Below are 17040 nucleotides of genomic sequence, written 5' to 3'. Positions count from 1 at the left end.
CTGTTGTTCCGATCCACAGAGCTATGAAATAAGCTTCCTGGGCACGCAGGACCTTAAAACTACTGCTAGAAACTACTCTCCCATTGTGTTCCTTTGTAGGTGTGTTTGGTGGTTTGTTTTATGGGGGAAATATGTCCTTTTTGGTTAAAACAAAATGTGTGAGAGAGGAGAGCAAGTGATTCTTCCGGTAGGTTCTACTCCCCACTCAGAAGATCAGCACCTCTTTACAGCATACCTGGTCTATGGTGAGGCCCTGTATTGGGTACAGAGGGATGCTGAAGTGTGTAGAACAATCCTGCTCTCAAGTGGCCTCTGTATAGTCCAGAGGTGGAAATATTACAGTGATTTAAAAGAAAAAAAAAAAAAACAAAGTAGCATTTATGCCCCTAGTGGTTGCCACAGTTCTGATAAGGCAGATACTTAAACTTTCCTAAAGGAATAATGTGAGGAGCAGAGGAAAATAATGGATGTGGCCAGGAAGTAAAGTGAAAAGTCTTTGTTATGATGTTTGTTTTTCAGATCTAGTAAAATATTTCACAACATAATGATTTCTGAGATCTTCTGATACTCTGCTTGTAGAACTTTTTCTACAGTGGGCTTTTGTTTGGCTCCTTCTCATCAGTAATCAGAGAGTTTCACTTTTCCTTAATTACTTGTCGCCATACAAAAAGACCACTTGCATCTGCATTGTTTTCAATTCTGAAAAAGTAAATTAGGTTTGTGTTTATAGTTTTGTATCCACTGTTCTAATATCATTTCAGTATTTACAGAGGGTTTCATAACATGAATTAGCCATTGGGTCATGATAAGAATAGAAAGGCCAACCCAGCCCCCAGTCTACCAATTTGCTAGCTTCCTCTTGTGTCTGAAGATGGTAATGCTACTGGTGGTGTTTTGTTTGAATGAATGCACCTGGAAGGTGAGGTTGGCTGCAATCAGGATGTCAGCCTTTTACAGTATAGTCTTTCCTCGGTGATTGTATCTCTCCTCTAATGGATGATACAGGCAGATTTTAAGTGTCCCGAGTAAGGGGAATTCTGCAGCCTCTCTTAAGGCTGTGATTGGAATTCTTCTGAAATAGAAAAGTGTGTATGTAAGACTTTTTCTTTTTTTTTTTTAACATCATTCAGATCTTAAGCACACTGTGAACCAGAGCTTGACCTATATGTAACAAGAATGGACTTATTTCTGGAAAACTACTACTGCATCCTAAAGTACATAGAAATAGACTATTGTAATCTTTTTTTTTTTGGCTGCTCCGGGTCTTAGTTGCAGCATGTGGGATCTAGTTCCCTACCAGGGATCGAACCCAGACCCCCTCCATTGGGAGCACAGAGTCTTAACCTCTGGACCACCAGGGAAGTCCCTCCCCCTTCTAACCTAAAGTCCATATTACCTCCTTTATTAATGTTTCCGGTTTGAGTATGTTCTTTTCTTTCTTGTTGGCAACAAAGTATGTTTGCTTTTATTCTCCTAATAAAAAGTGAATTCTGAAGTTTCATTTAATTTTCCTCTTCTAGACGGTTAAATCCCACACAGAAACAGATGAAAAACAAACGGAGAGCCGCACCGTCACTCCGCCTGCTGCACCCAAACCAAAACGGGAGGAGAACCCTCAGGTAGGCCCAGCCCTCCAGGGCGTGGCTCAGGCTCTGAGATGTGACTTACTCTCATACATCAGGGGGGACCCTTGCTTTCTGAATCACTTGGTTTCCTCTTCTTGTGCTTTCTCACTCTTCAGTGATGTTATTGCCAATCAGGTCGGCCTGGGACAGATTAAGAGTGTGGCCTGTAGGGTTCACGAGCTGACAGAGATTCCATAGCTGTGTCACAGATTGGAATTGTGTGGCTCGTGACCATTTCCCCAGGTACCCCCTGCATTCCTAATGATCATTCTGTTCCGTTTGTCTCAGCCAGCGTCTATAAGCTGTCCCATTCACAGTTAACGTCTGTCTGTGTTGTTGATTACACTTGTTACATGTGCATTTTTGTTATTACTGTTGTATTGTTAGATCCCCAAATCCCAGATGAATCAGCAGCTCGGAAGTAGATCATTGAAGCACAAAAGTAGGGATGAAAACAGTAACATCTGTGCTGCAACTGAATATAGACTTATAAACTTAGATAGCAAACAGAATTCTGGTACAAACACAGATTGTGAATTTGTGTGTCCTTGGACACTAGAATATTATAGTGGATGCTTTTGTACAAGCAGCTCTAAAAGAGAAATGTGGACAGGTAATATGGATGACGAATGTCTGATAGCTGGATGTTACTAGACCAGCAGTCCATTCCCTTCTGTCCTCAGTGCATTCTTTGTAATGAAACCATGTCAGATAGTGGCATGAAGCCATCAAAGCTTCATGTCATTTTTTAGAGCAATGATTTATCAAGCCAGTTCAGGTTTTTCTACAAGTAAAAATTATAATTCTTTATGATATGAAATGAATTAATTTTTAATCTGCTTTTTAAAGAAGAGACCAGAACTTGAACCAAAAAGAAGTACTAGTCATGCACGTTGCTGAGAAACTTACAAAATCATCTGCAAAATTAGTGTCAAGTATTAGGCTTGAAGGGTGAAAAAGAGAGCAGATTATTAGCAAAATTCCCTTATCAGAAGAAACTGAAGGATATCTTATGTCAGTAGCACCATGGAGACACACAAGTACCCTTGTATAATAACAGGTATTTCTAATTGGACAGAATCACTTTCATAAAGAGGATAAGTTAGTTATTGGTACACATGTGATACATAGGTAAGGCCAGAGTTCTTGACTTTTTATTCTATTTATCACTAAAAATCAGCTCTATGGAGGAGATTTTTTTCCCCACGTAGTAATTTTATGAGCTTGATCTAGACTGGCAAAGAGGAGTTGGATGTGAGTGGCCAAGAAGGGTGCTGTTACTTGATTAAAAGAAGGTGCATCAGAATGTTAGTTCACACACTGCTTTATTAACAGAACAGTTGGGAGACAGTCTTCTGATCTTAAGTTTTGAAGGAATAAGTGAAAATTAGGAATGCAGCTAATTGGCAGCTGCAAAGTGTATGCAGTGTATAGAATGGGCACCAAGTCCAAGGCTTTTCCTTAAACTGAAGCACTCAGGCTGTTGAGAGGACAAGCGCCCACCTGCTTTTGAAATAAGAAATAAAATAATAACATTTCTTCAGGATGCTGAGAATACCAGTAAAGGACATTTCTGTGTTCTCAAGTGGCTTGTTCAAGATTATCTTTATAAAATACTCAGTAACTTGAGTAGCCTGAACCTGTCAGTTCAGGCCAGAATATCATGATGTTTAATGTTGAGAGTGAAATGTCTGGATTTTCAAAGGCCAAATTGTGGTATTAATAATTCTGCAGGAGTGTCAACTAATGATGTTTCCTTATTCATCAGTTAGGGAAATTGATGATTTATCATTTGGCATATTTAGCAGCTGCATGCAGTGCTATAGCAGAAAATGAAGACAAACTTTCCAGACTCAAATCCAACCAAACACCAAAGTAGTAATCAATCTGTTGCTCACTCCATGTTTAAGCAATGAACGTTCCAGACTTGGAGTCCAGTGTTCTCATCAGCCTAGCTTCCAATGGAGAATTGAGAGTGGTGGTCAGAGAGAAATCATCACTCTGTAATTTATAGGTCCATGGTTGATTGGAAAGTCACAGTATTAAGCACAACCACCTGCTAGCATTCCTAAAACTCTTAGCTTTGAGTTTTCATTGTCCTGAAAACTGAACTGAACTTTCATTGTCCAGTCAGTGGTAATAAAAATACAAGAACTCTTGACCCGGTATCAAAAATGAAGTTCTTAGAGTTTGGAGCTTGTTGTATGGGAAGCTCTGTGGAACACTCTCCATGTGTTTTTTTCTTTGTTTTTTCAGTGTGGAATCCTCTTTTCTCTTAGAGAATTTTTCTGGGAAAACTTAGGTCTTTCAAGATTGTGATTTCTGCCATTGAGAAAGTAGAAGATATAGGCCCCAGTCCTTCTCTTTTGATTCCTGTAAGATCAGAAAGCTTCCCGGGCAGCTTCATAGCTTCTCAGAGCAGAGGGTGCCTGCTCCTTGCTCACCTGAACTTGGCTTTCTTCCTGCCACCAGCCATTGGGTGGCTTTCCCTAGGAGTCTAACTGGGAACATGCAGTTGGCTTTGTGAGAACCCAAACTGAAGTATATTCTTCTTTTGTTTCTCTGGCACAGAAACTTGCCTTCATGGTGTCTCTAGGGTTGGTAACACATGACCATCTAGAAGGTAAGAGAAGACATTCATGGTGCTGCCTTGCTTCTGGCCTAGAGCTTTGTTATCAAAAACAGTGTTCAATTGATTGTTAGACTTGAAAATTGGAACACAGTGTGATTCAACCAGTGTGGACTTTTTTTTTTTGGAGTAAACTTACCTTCCTTCTAGCTAATGTTCAGCTTCTCTCCTGTCTTTATTTATTCACACTATTGTCCTGGGGAAATTCCCTACTTGCCTGGATTAAGGGGACTGCTGTTCACTTAGAGAAACTACTTTTTTTTTCTCCTGGCAGCACAAAGTAGCAAATGGCCCTCTGACAAGTCTTGGAGTTTCTGTCCCTTTTGATTAGAATCTTAGGAATAGTTGCAGAGCTGTACCTCTCTTAGTTATTTAATTCAAGAATGGTAAACTATGATTACTCAGTCTAGGTCTGTGGATAAAGTTCATCCACACCTGTATTATAGTGACCTAAAAATAGACCAGGACAGCTGTTGACAAGTGTGGTCTACTGTTAAGCTCTCAGTCCACAGAGAACCACCCTGTAGGACAGCACAGCACGGCCTTGCCCTCCAAGAGGCAAGAGGAAACGGTCCCACGTGTTTGCTCCCAGCCGCGTGCTGGCCTTGGCTGAGGCTGCAGGGGAACCAAGAGACTTGCTCTCATTTGTTAACTTGTCATGGGAAGACCAGTAGGTAGACAGGGAAGTCAAGCTTGGTGGGGTTCTCCGTGCCTCTCTTCTAATCCAAACCTTTTGCTTTCCCAAGAAATCCAAAGCAAGAGGCAAGAACGGAAAAGAAGAACAACAGCGAATCCGGTGTACAGTGGTGCGGTCTTTGAGCCGGAGGTACTCTCGTCAACGCTCGGCCCTTCCTTCACATGTTCAGTTTTATTCACAACTCGTGCAGTGCGTCCCCTCTGAAAACCTGCTTAAGAGCAGGTCCCAGATTGTGCTTGGCCAGCTTTGTAAAATGGTGGATTTTTTTCTGGCCGATCCCATTATATCATTTTTCTCACTGTTTTCCCTCTTAATTTCTTCCCGAAGTTCAAGTAGCTACAAACCTACCTTAAAAATTTAACTCATCCTGTCATCTGAGTATGACTGTCTCCTGAAGCAGAGACAGGCTTCTCTGGAGTATTCTCTCAGAGCCAAGCACATGTAATAACCCCGCATCTTAGGGTGACCAGCACTAACTGGCTGGCAAGTTGGCGGGCCTGCAGTGCTTGGTCTTTAGCTTGTGCCAGTTTAGTAATAACCATGCTCTCCAGCCAGTCACCTCTCCATCTTCATTCCCCAAAGCGCAAGAAGAGTGCAGTCACGTACCTGAACAGTACAATGCATCCCGGGACCCGGAAGAGAGGTGAGTGCCTTTTTGTGTCTCCCCCGGCTGCTGCTTTTGCTTTCTGTGTGTGTTTCCTTCCCCTCCCTCCTCCCATTGTCCTGTCTTAATTCCTGTACCCCTTGAAAATAGTCTTGTTGCTGTTCTCTGAGAATGGGGGGAAAAGAGAGTGAGATTTCTTATTAGAGGTCTGTAGACTGGATCAAAGCTGCCTTCCTGGAGTTCTGGCAGAGCTGGCTCAGGGGAATGGCTTAATGCAGCATTTCTGCCCCAGGCCCACCAGGCTGTTGATGAATAGCACAGTGAACAGAACACCCTGTAAGAGGAAGCGTTTTAGTATCATTGAGCCAAACAGAACGCTGCTGTTGCCAAGGTGTTCTTAGTAGCGTCTGAATGGTCCTGACACAGTGAGGACCGAGCATCACTCTTAAGCGTCTGTGAGCTGCAGGCTTCCTAGGAAGGAGAGGGGTAGCCACACTGAGAATTTAGAATGTATGAGAGAAGAGAGCATCTCCAACTAAGGAAGAAAAGATCATTGTCAAAACAGGCTCCCCAAAGCAGAAACTCCTGAAGAGCTCCATCCCCCAGTTGTCCCCCCCCGCCTCAGGGCAGTCTCCACTCTCAGCACAAGTAGGCCTGAATAGGTCTTAATGACTCAGAGTTTGAGCTCATAAACAGGGCTCTGAAATTGTTCTTTGATGGCAGTAATAGAGCCCAAGGTCCCTTTCTCCACATGCTAATGTGGCCCTGAATACACTTCTAGGCCAGAAAGGTTGCAGAGCGGGTGGAGTAGCGTGCTGATTTGTGTGCGTGCACACGCTGTCTCAGGGCTGCTGGAAGCTGAGGCGGTCACCCCGACCCTTTGTCTGCCTTAGGCAGGGCTCCAACTATACTATGCCCACCTCTTCCCCTCAGAGAGATAGCACACCCGCCTTAGTGACCCATTCCAGTGTTTCATCAGTCCCTCCTCTGGAAGCCAAAACACACTTAGATGGGAGTCCGGAGTCACTGGGATTGCTTCGTATTAATCCCTAGGCCACAGTGTCATGGGTTATTTTCTGTAGTTTTGTTTTGTTTTTGGCAATTTTTAGTGACCTCTGACATAATTCTCAGAGAGGAGCCCCCAGCCAGAAGCTACAGTTAATTGGCCTGCCAGTGGGCAGTATCTGCTAAGAGGATAGGGGTTAAATGAGCCAGAAAGACCTTGGCATCTCTTGCCAAGGTCAGAGGATGAAAGCCTGCATTCGCAATGCCTAGGACATGCCTTCTGTGGGTAAACAAAGAGCATTCATCTTCCACTTTCTCTTCTAGCAGCACTAAATACCTTAGAAAAGACAAACCAGTGTGATCTGTCTCTGTACTGCAGACAGTGCCGTTTAACACAGATAGGTAATGTTTGTGTGACATCTGACAGAATCATGACTCCTGTACATAATTCTAATATAAATAATAACTGTTGGCAAAGTCATGATGCCATGTACCAGTCACCAGTACTCGTAGGCAGCTGTGTACCTGATTTTTTTTTTTTTTTGCCTGTGGTACGCTGAGTGTACACTTTTGATCACTTGACATCTTAGAAGCTATGACCTTGGCCTCTGGAAGACAAAGACCCTGACTTGATATATCATAAGGCAAGAGGGGTTGGCCTGGACTTCTGACACCCATTAGGACTCATTTATAGATTCTCTGTAGCCATGAAGTTTGATGCAACATGCTCCTGCTCAGACCAGCTCTCTCAGTGAGCAGTGTTACTGATGACAGGGCCTTACCTGAGACGCTAGGACAGGTAGTTCACCAGAATGTTTGTGATGGAAGCAGGGAGCACTCCTTGATCAACTGGGAAGGGTGTCTGAGTCCAGGCATACTTAAAGTCGTTGTTAGGCCCACAACATCTTTTTAGGTGTTAGGTTTCAGCTGCTCCCAGAACATATCTCTTACTAGCTCTGCCAGCAAGGGGCAGAGTAGTTAACTTAAATTTTGCCTCTTCCCTTCGCCTTTCTCCACCCTCGTAAAGTGAAGTGACCAAAATGTGTATAGGAGAGAAAAGGACAATCAGAAGTCCTCAAGAATATCTCTGGGAACTGAGAATCATTAATATTATTATATGGATAGCAATTGCAGAAAAACCTTAGGGAACAACGTGCAAAAGACACAGGAAAATAAATATTTATCCCTGGCCTTGACTCCCATTGAGCTTTGATATCTTGTTTTCCCATTAGAAATCTCAGATTGTAATAGTTGAGGAGTGTCTCTATAATCTGCCCAAGATGAAGACCTTTAACATATGACCCAGAATCTCCTGCCATTCTCTGAGGCTCTCTTATCCTCCCTTTGAGACTCATGCATTTGTTTCTAATGACATTTAAATCTTTGCTTCTCTTCCTCTCTTTGGGACTTTGTATTAACTTTCTGTCTGCTACCTCACTTCCTTTTCCATGCTAGCCAATGAGGAACACTGGCCAAAGGTATGTAAGACCATTTTTCCCCCTTTCTTTCCCTCCCCCCTTTTTCCCCTTTTGTTCCCTTCTCTCGGTATATAGGTCGTCCTCCAAAATACAATGCAGTGCTGGGGTTTGGAGCCCTTACCCCAACATCCCCCCCATCCAGTCATCCTGACTCCCCTGAAAATGAAAAGACAGAGACCACATTCACTTTCCCTGCATCTGTTCAGCCTGTGTCCCTGCCCAGCCCCACCTCCACAGACGTAAGTAACTTGGGGAAAGCTCACTCTCTTTCTCAGATGTGAAATCGGGGAAACCGTTATCATATGTTGTCTCCTTACCAGCTGCATCTCCTTGACTAATCCTGGAATAGCAGTCATCCCTCCAGGACACTACGTGCCATGTGAGGCAGCTTTCTGTTAGGGCCCCAGGTCCTGCCATGAACTTGAGAATCATGTTAAATAACACGTCAGGAAGCTTGGTCAGGGCTCTAGTCTGGATTTTATCCACAGTGAAGGAGTTCTCAGGAAGAGGGATGGGATGGGGAAGTCAGCTCCTATAACTGAGAGGTGTGCAGGCGTCTTGTCATCAGTTTCGGGGAGTGGGGGTAATGGACAAAGGTGCACATTTCCCCCAGCAGTCCTTGTTTCTTGCTTCAAGTAGAATTTAAGGCATGGAAAACTTTCCCTTCGAGCAACTTTATTCAGCAGAATTGATCAGAAACAGGTTCCTGAGAAAGCATCAGCCTGCCCCTGAGGCTGCAGGCGTGTAAATTGCATGCTCCCCACCCCTCACCTAACAGATATTGCACACCCTCTGCTGAGCAGGTGCTGCTCTTGAGTCTGGGGACAGAGCAGGGAACACAACCAATCCCTGCCCTCAGGGAACTCCACATTGCAAGGCCAGAGGCAGCGGCTAAGCAAATGAACATTTAAATGTCAGGTAATGAAACGTGCAGTGAAGAAAAGGAGCACAAAATCAGAGTTACGGCAGGAGGTCCTGTTTTATGGAGAGCAGTGAGAGAGAGTCTCTGATGGGAATGGGGTAGGTGGGAACATCTTTGGGGAGGCATTCCACGCCAAGGGGACAGCAGAGCAGAAGCCCTGCTCACAGGAGGACGTGCGCGTGGCATAGAGAGGCTCTTGGCGAGCACGCAAGAGAGCTTGTGGGAGAAGAGACTTCAGAGGGCCGGGCCCGCCGTGCAGGGCTTTGCAGCTTTAACTCTGAACGAGACGGGAGATGCTGGAGGGTTTTAAGTAGAAAAGTGGCATTACTTTCCAGTTTTTATATTGAAAAAATGTCAAACCTACCGAAAAGCTTCAATAACAATACAGAGAACAAATGTATACCCTTCACCTAGATTCACCAACTGGTACAATTTTGCCACGTTTGCTGTTCCCCACCCCTCCACACACACTTGTTTTGCCGACCTAGTTAAGAAGTTGCAAACATCATGAAGCTTTATCCGAAATACTTCAGTGTATATCTCCTAACAACAAAGATATTCTCTGACATAGCCACAATAAACTTATCAAAGTGAGGAACTTTAATATGATAAAACATTATTATGATGATATACAACCCATCTTTAGATTTCTCCAGTTGTCTCAGTAAATGCCTTAGTGGCACTTTGTTTTTTTCTGTTCCAGGATCCAATCCAAGATCACTTTTGACATTAATTTTTATGGTGCTTTGTCTTTAGTCTCCTTACTCTGGAACCATTTTTCAGCCCGCCTTTGTCTTTCATGACATGACCATTTTTTAAAAGATAAGCCACGTGCTGTATAGTGTCCCTCCATTTGGATGATCTGATTGTTTCCTCAAGAATAGATTCCAGGTGTGCATTTTTGTAGGAGCACTAAATACATGCTGATGAGCCCTTCTCAGTGCATCTCAAGAGGCATGTGTTGTCCATCTATCTCATTGTTGATGTTAGCTTTCATCTCTAAGGTAGACTCCATCAGATGTCTTTACTTGTAAAGGTGCCTGTTACCTTAGGTGCAGATAGCTTTGAGTCTGTAAAAATACCCCAGCAGTCTTCAGTTCAGTTCAGGCATTCAGTCGTGTCTGACTCTTTGCAACCCCATGAACGGCAGCTCACCAGGCCTCCCTGTCCATCACCAACTCCTGGAGTTCACCCAAACCCATGTCCATTAAGTCAGTGATGCCATCCAACCGTCTCATCTTCTGTCATCCCCTTCTCCTCCTGCCTTCAATCTTTCCCAGCATCAGGGTTTTTTCAAATGAGTCAGCTCTTCATATCAGGTGGCCAAAGTATTGGAGTTTCAGCTTCAGCATCAGTCCTTCCAATGAACACCCAGGACTGATCTCTTTAGGATGGATGGTTGGATCTCCTTGCAGTCTAAGGGACTCTCAAGAGTCTACTCCAACACCACAGTTCAAAAGCATTAATTCTTCGGCACTCAGCTTCCTTCACAGTCCAACTCTCACATCCATGCATGACCACTGGAAAAACCATAGCCTTGACAGCAGTCTTACTCAGTGATTTTAGCATCTTTTGATGGTGCTTGCCTGCATTTATTATTTTTAAGGCATTTGCAGAATTTACTTGGATTTTATAGGAGACTGAGGAGGGCAGGGTGGAAGCACAGAGAGACCAGGTAGGAGGCCATTGTAGGCGTCCTGGCAGGAGCTGACGATGGCTTGGCCCAGTAGAGTGTCAGAAGCAGAGGTGGAGAAAACTGATAGGGTCCATGTCTGTTTTGAAGAATGAGCAGAATTAGATAAGGGGATGTAAGAGAAAAGAGAATAGCCGAAGATTTTAGCCTAAACAACTGAAAGGATGACGCTGCCGTTTACTGGAATGACAAGAGCAGGTTTGAGAAGAGAGACCAAGGAGTTAATCTTGTACCTGACCCGTTTCTTTTGTGGATTACAGAGCTTGTCTTTACCTGAAGCTACATCTTCAGGTAAAATGTCCTTTCAGCTTGAAGTCTCTCTTTGTACTTATTAATGACCTGCACGCGTGCATGCTGTCATTTCAGTCATGTCTGACTCTTTACGACCCCGTGGACTGTAGCCTACCAGACTCCTCTGTCCATGGGATTCTCCAGGCAAGAATACTGGAGTGGGTTGCCATGCCCTACTTTATTAGTGGTCTGCTCCTCTCCAAAGAGCAGAAGAATACCGTATGCAGAGCATGAGTTACAGTTTCAGAAGCAGCAAAGTAAGTGTTGTCTTTGGAGGACCAGGGTCATGGAGGAGTCGTCTTCTCGAGCAGGTTTCCTTCCTTGGACATAACCAAGGCTACAGGCCTAGACTTGCTCTCAAGATTCAGCATTGGCTTTTGGCATTATGGGGTTGACACAGATTTTCTGCCTGTCCTGTTAACGAGTACCAGGACACTGGCAGAAGCCCTGTTTGTTGGCCCCAAGGATGGTCTCCATTTTCCTCAGTTGAAGCATTGCCAAGGTGTTGCCAGCTCACAGTTTCGTGGTAGGGATCCTTTGCGAGGTGGTGCACAAATGGTGGTGAACAGGCGACTGTGGATCTGCAGTTGAGTTACCATTGCTAAAGAATGCTATGTTTATGACTTTTGACTTAGAGCGTTTATGATTTTATTTGACTGAACCCAAAGGATCCGTTCAGATCAAATCACAAACTGAAAAGCTTCTGCCAAGTTGCATCTTAAAATGCAAACTTTGTTCTTTCCAGGAAACTAAAGGTGAAATAAAGCTTTTCTAAAACCACTAAATATTTTGAGAACCTTCTAGGTTACACCTAGTGGAATGGATGGGACTTCCCTGGTGGTGCAGTGGCTAAGACTCCATGCTCCCATTGCAGGGAGCCCAGGTTCAAGCCCTGGTCAGGGAACTAGATCCTACATGCATCAACTAAGACCCAAAGAAACCAAATAAATAAAAACCCTAGTGGAATGGGTTTTCTTTAAAGATAATTGACTTCTACTTTTTCAGTGTCCCAACAGTGGCAGTGATTAAAATCAGCACACAGGGCTCTATCTGTGTTTGCCTCCAGGTAGTGTAAACCCCAACAACGTTAATTAAACAATCACGGTCGAGAGGCAAGCCTTTCCTGGGGATCAATAATCATCCAGAAGGAGCTAGTGATATAAGACCCAGCCGGTCACTAATCTTTAGGATATACTTGTTGCCACTGTCATCGTTTTTGTGAGAAGAAAAGATACGTTGACATGGTTGAAAATTCTTTTAGCAAATGATGAAGTTGTGATTGATATAGCCAGGGTGTTTCCCAAAAACATACACCCCTTAGCTCCTAGCAGACTCTTGGGTCAGCCATCATTCAGCTTGCTGTTTGGTTTATGGTAGTAATTTGGTCAGTCACCGAAGCCTAATAAGCTTTTGGGCCTGGGGCAGCACCTCTGTGGGACTTCCTCTGCTTTCTTTAAGCAAAGAATCAATTTTGTGTGGCTGAAATACATATCTTAGCATTTTATATTCCATTTTGATGGGCAGTAGTTCTCAATGTGTGGTCTGCATGTCCCTGAGACTCTTTCAGGGGTTCAGAATATGTATTTTCAAATATAGTATCAATCAAAATATAAAATCAGAAGTGTTCTCATGATAGCACTAAAGTGTTCTTTGCCGTCTTCATTCTCATTCTCTCAAGCGTAGGACAGTGACGCTTTCCACATCTGACCTGATCAGTAATAACGTCATCACTGAGGGCTAACCAAAGGTGTACCTGTGTGTTCTTGGGTTTTAACATTTTTCAGTACATGATTTTTGTAACTTTCTGTGATTCTGTTATTATTTCAAAATAAAAAAGCTTTAAAAGTTTTAGTACAATAAACAGCAATAGGTAGAACTCACATAAAAAAAGCACTTTGAAGTAAACAAAAGCAGTTTGAGGTAGATAGAAGTGCTTATTAATTCTTAAAATTACTAAGGGGTCCTCACACTAAAAAGATTATGGACTGCTGCTATAGGATAAGATAGCAGTAAATAAGATAAGAGTTTTCTTTGCTTTAGGAACTGGAAAGAAATTACTTAACCTTTATTTTATGTACTCTCCACCTTCCACTTCCTGATGGTCTCCTTACTCAGTAGCAAAGGGAAGTGAACAAGAACTCTACCCCAAAAATAAGATAGGTATTTGGGATAAGATGTCCAGTTTGCCTCATTTACTTCATCACTGATAATTTTACCTGTGGTTCATGTAAAAGAGTTTCAGAAACCTTAAAATTTGTCTAAACTCCTTAAAGTCACAGACTTAAAGCATGTGGCTGTGGTTTAAGAAAGATGAGCTGTCTAGAGGAGCACTCCCCTCAGCCTGATCTTAAGAACAAAAGAAGAAAGTCACAGTTAATTTAGGAGAGAAACCTTCATGTCTTTCAGTGCCTTTGAAATTAAACTGTTACGCTGCCTTCTCCTGCAGTATTTTTGCACATGTACCAAGTATCTTTTTTTTAATTGTCCAAAGGTAACATTGTTTTACTAAAAAAGATTAGCATCCATCCACACTTTGATGTATCTTGCAACTTTTTGCAGCCAGTTTTCTATTTCATGAGATACCCTAGATATGTAGATACTGCCAGGTAGTCTCCTTTCCTTTCCTTTGGAGAGAAATCGTAGGTCTGAGAAGATAACATTCCTGAAGATACCCTGGAGAAGGGAAAGATGACTCACTCCAATATTCTGGCCTGGAGAGTTCCACAGAGTCTATAGTGCGTGGGGTCACAAAGAGTCGGACACGACTGAGCGACTTTCACTTTCACTTTCTGCAGTGGTGGCTGAAAGGTTATATTATAGAAAGGAAGAACTGAGCATTGCTCTGTCTTTGCTTCTGTGCAAAGTTTCTGTATTAGACCTTCTGGCAGAATAGCCTGGAATTCTAAAAACAACACACTGGAAGTGAAAAGGAGTCTGCCCCAAGTTGTGGCACTGCCTTCTTAGCTAACCTCTGGCATGACCCCTCGGTTTTCACTTCCCTGGTGTCCTTAGCAGCAGCATTAATCCTGTTCAGAGAACGGGCCAGGTATTAACTCACTGGAGACCACTTCTTTAATACCTCATTTTTAAAAAATGTGTTCTCTCCGGATTTTAAATAGATCTGCTTTTTCCTGATGGTGCCTTTGGTCGTGAGGGCTCCCGCAGACTCACCTGAGTACCAGAACTGTCGCTGGTGGCGGGAGGGGGGACTAGCAGAGCGCACTGAGGCTGCTCCTCTTCTTCCATCTGGTGAAGCATCTTACAGGGAGGAAAAAGGTCTCCCGGAATAGAATGGGCCATTGCACAGCAGATGCCAAGTGCTGGTTTTAAGAGAGCACCGTCAGGTGTTTGGCGTTTTTAATTCTTCGTGTTAGAATGCTCATAGGAGTTTAACATGCTCCCGACTTAATCCTTTCCCGTGTGAATTTTGACTGTAGTTTTCCTCCCAGAACAACCAAAGTGTTTAACAAAAGCCTCCATTTCTTGTCTGTCTGTCTTTTCCAATTTTTCTAAACTCCCCTGAAAAATGATAGGTAATTGGAATTTTTGCTATCGTATTGTGGAACACTTTGATGAACGGATTTCAAGGTCTTTCAACTTTATGATTTGTGGGTTGGACTGTACTAAAACATAAATGCTGAGCTGTTGCCTCTAAAGCTCATTTTGGCCTGGGTGACTACAGAGTTACAGTCTCCTGTAAACTCTTAAGAATACCGGCCCCACCTGGAGAGCCCCAACTGTGTGGACCAGGTTGGGGGCTTGCACCATTGGTAATTCCTGCTTTTCCTGAGCACTCTTTTAATGAGTTGGAGGGACACAGCTGATTGTCCTAAAACATTTATTATGTGTATTCAGAACGTGCGTGTTAACATTCAGCTTTTACCTTTTTGTCCTTTCTTTACCTTTCCTCACAATGTCATAGGGTGATATCCATGAAGATTTTTGCAGTGTTTGCAGAAAAAGTGGCCAGTTGCTGATGTGCGACACGTGTTCCCGTGTATATCATCTGGACTGCTTAGACCCTCCTCTGAAAACGATTCCCAAGGGCATGTGGATCTGTCCCAGATGTCAGGACCAGGTACTGTGGGGTGGGTCAGAGAGGACGAGAGACAGAGGAGGAGAAAGACCCCCCTCCCCTGTCATCTGGGGGAACAGCACAGTCTCTTCCCGCTCCGGTAGCTCTCCAGGCCACGTCTGCCATACCTACAGGACAAGCCCTCACCTGCATAGCTTCTCCTCTCCGAGGTCCTCAGTTCATGAGGCAGTGACTCATGTAAGGCGGAGAAGCCCTAACTGCTTCTCTCTATTTGAAATGATGTATCTCTTTATTACCGTTACCCTTAAAACTCCACAGTACTGTCTGCCTCATTCTCTAAAAATGGTCCAAACTTAGCACATAGTTGAAACTCTGGAAATAAAATCCTTAAAGGAGAATATGCAATTGATCATTTAGTTCAAATAAGAACAGTTTTACTTTTAACCTGTGTTCTCATCAGGATCAGAGCACTAACTATACAGTACTATCTTAATATTTAATGCACTTGAAAGAAGAGAAACAGTGCTCCTTCCCCCCCTTTCTGTTTAGTTTCTGATTTTTTTTTCTCAATGATTCATGTATGTCTTTATGTTTTTATGATAAGCTGTCCTGAGACCTTTTTGAAAGTAGGCAGGCATATAAATAGTAAATAAATAAGCCCAGTACTCAGCAAGCTTTAGGAGCCCCGCTTGATTTTTTGGAATCCTGATTCGAGAGACTTCTGGTCTCCCCCTTTAAATCTCTAGTCTTCGTCCTTCCTGTCTCGATGATGTAGTAGAGACAGTCCTCATACTGATGCTGCTTTGTGACCCTCTGATAATTTTCTTCATAGGCTCTAGATTATACTTCAGTTTTGGGGGTTGATATTTAATTTCCTCGATCAGGCTGTCTTTGAGGGACATATAAGCTAAAACTGAGATAGGCAGCCCGTGTCAGGTCAGGGATGATCCTACCTGTGGTGCTGCCATCACGCAGATGTGCAGCTTGTGTGCTGATGGTTCTGGCCATAGGCCGTAGCTGAGGGTCATGCAGCAGGTCTGAAAAGTTGGGAACGCCCAGCCGAGTCCCCGCCTGTGCCTATGCTGGGGCTCAGGTGGCTTGGCTCTCCCTGCCGGTGACCTTTATTCTCTCATGCTGGTGAACTGGAGCTTCGTAGGCCAGAAACGGCGCCATGGGTCTTGCCATGCTGCCACCATAAATCCTTCTGGATTTTGTCTGCCAGTAGCGACAGACGCTGTTGCTAGTTGCTACCCAGGGGATGTGTGCTTATACTTCTTTCTCGAGGATAAAAGTTGAAAATCTTTTCAGATGCTGAAGAAGGAAGAAGCAATTCCATGGCCTGGAACTTTAGCAATTGTTCATTCCTATATCGCCTACAAAGCAGGTAAAGAATTATCCATACTGCCTTCTGAGTGAGCCTGCCTTTGTTTAAAAGTAGTGACAGTATTTGTTATGTTTTCAAAGGGAACTTTAAAATTACACATGAAAAGCTCTATTGAATGAAATAAAAAGTTGGTTATAGTACTTTTGGGGGAGGAAAACTGAAGTGAGATCTTATATATAATGCCAGGCCCAAGCCACTGACAGTTTTCTTAGCATCCTTTTACATGTAGAACAGAAAGTCCAGGTGAGCAGGTTCTGTGTACTGATGGCACATGGGACTAAGTTCCTTTTGTTTTTTTTTTTCCTTCCCAGCAAAAGAAGAAGAGAAACAGAAATTACTTAAATGGAGTTCAGATTTAAAACAAGAACGAGAACAATTAGAGCAGAAGGTGAAACAGCTCAGCAGTTCTATAAGTGTAAGTCAACCTCATGCCTTCAGTGACAGGTATAGAGATGCAGAACTTTGCATGTGTGTCAGAGGAGGTGTGGCTCTCAAGGGTCGATGCATTCCTCAAGCTTACTGACACTGCTACCTTAGGCGGTTGCAGTTTGCCTCCAGTTAGATGTTGGTCCTCAGGTACAGGGGGCCAGTTGGTACATGGTGCCTTAGCCAAGCTCTGGAACATCCTCTTGGCTTTGATCTGAAGAGGTTTTTAGTCTCCAGATTTTCTCTGTTA

At 43.4% G+C, this 17040-nt stretch overlaps 1 protein-coding gene across 50 annotated transcripts in view; it reads left to right on the top strand.

The window, feature by feature from the left end:
* The window catches only part of PHF21A (PHD finger protein 21A), a 193872-nt gene that overhangs the window by 170660 nt on the left and 6172 nt on the right, over positions 1 to 17040 (top strand). For all 50 annotated transcript variants that reach the window (XM_069555566.1, XM_069555564.1, XM_069555591.1 and 47 more), the window contains 8 exons: positions 1521 to 1619; positions 4197 to 4248; positions 5001 to 5080; positions 5534 to 5594; positions 8114 to 8277; positions 14867 to 15022; positions 16289 to 16364; positions 16676 to 16779. In XM_069555566.1, coding sequence (XP_069411667.1) covers positions 1521 to 1619; positions 4197 to 4248; positions 5001 to 5080; positions 5534 to 5594; positions 8114 to 8277; positions 14867 to 15022; positions 16289 to 16364; positions 16676 to 16779 — 792 coding nt within the window. The remainder of the gene's footprint in view (positions 1 to 1520; positions 1620 to 4196; positions 4249 to 5000; positions 5081 to 5533; positions 5595 to 8113; positions 8278 to 14866; positions 15023 to 16288; positions 16365 to 16675; positions 16780 to 17040) is intronic.

Source organism: Ovis canadensis, chromosome 15, assembly GCF_042477335.2.
Source record: "Ovis canadensis isolate MfBH-ARS-UI-01 breed Bighorn chromosome 15, ARS-UI_OviCan_v2, whole genome shotgun sequence".
NCBI lineage: Eukaryota > Metazoa > Chordata > Mammalia > Artiodactyla > Bovidae > Ovis > Ovis canadensis.
This window is presented reverse-complemented; position numbering and strand designations above follow the sequence as displayed.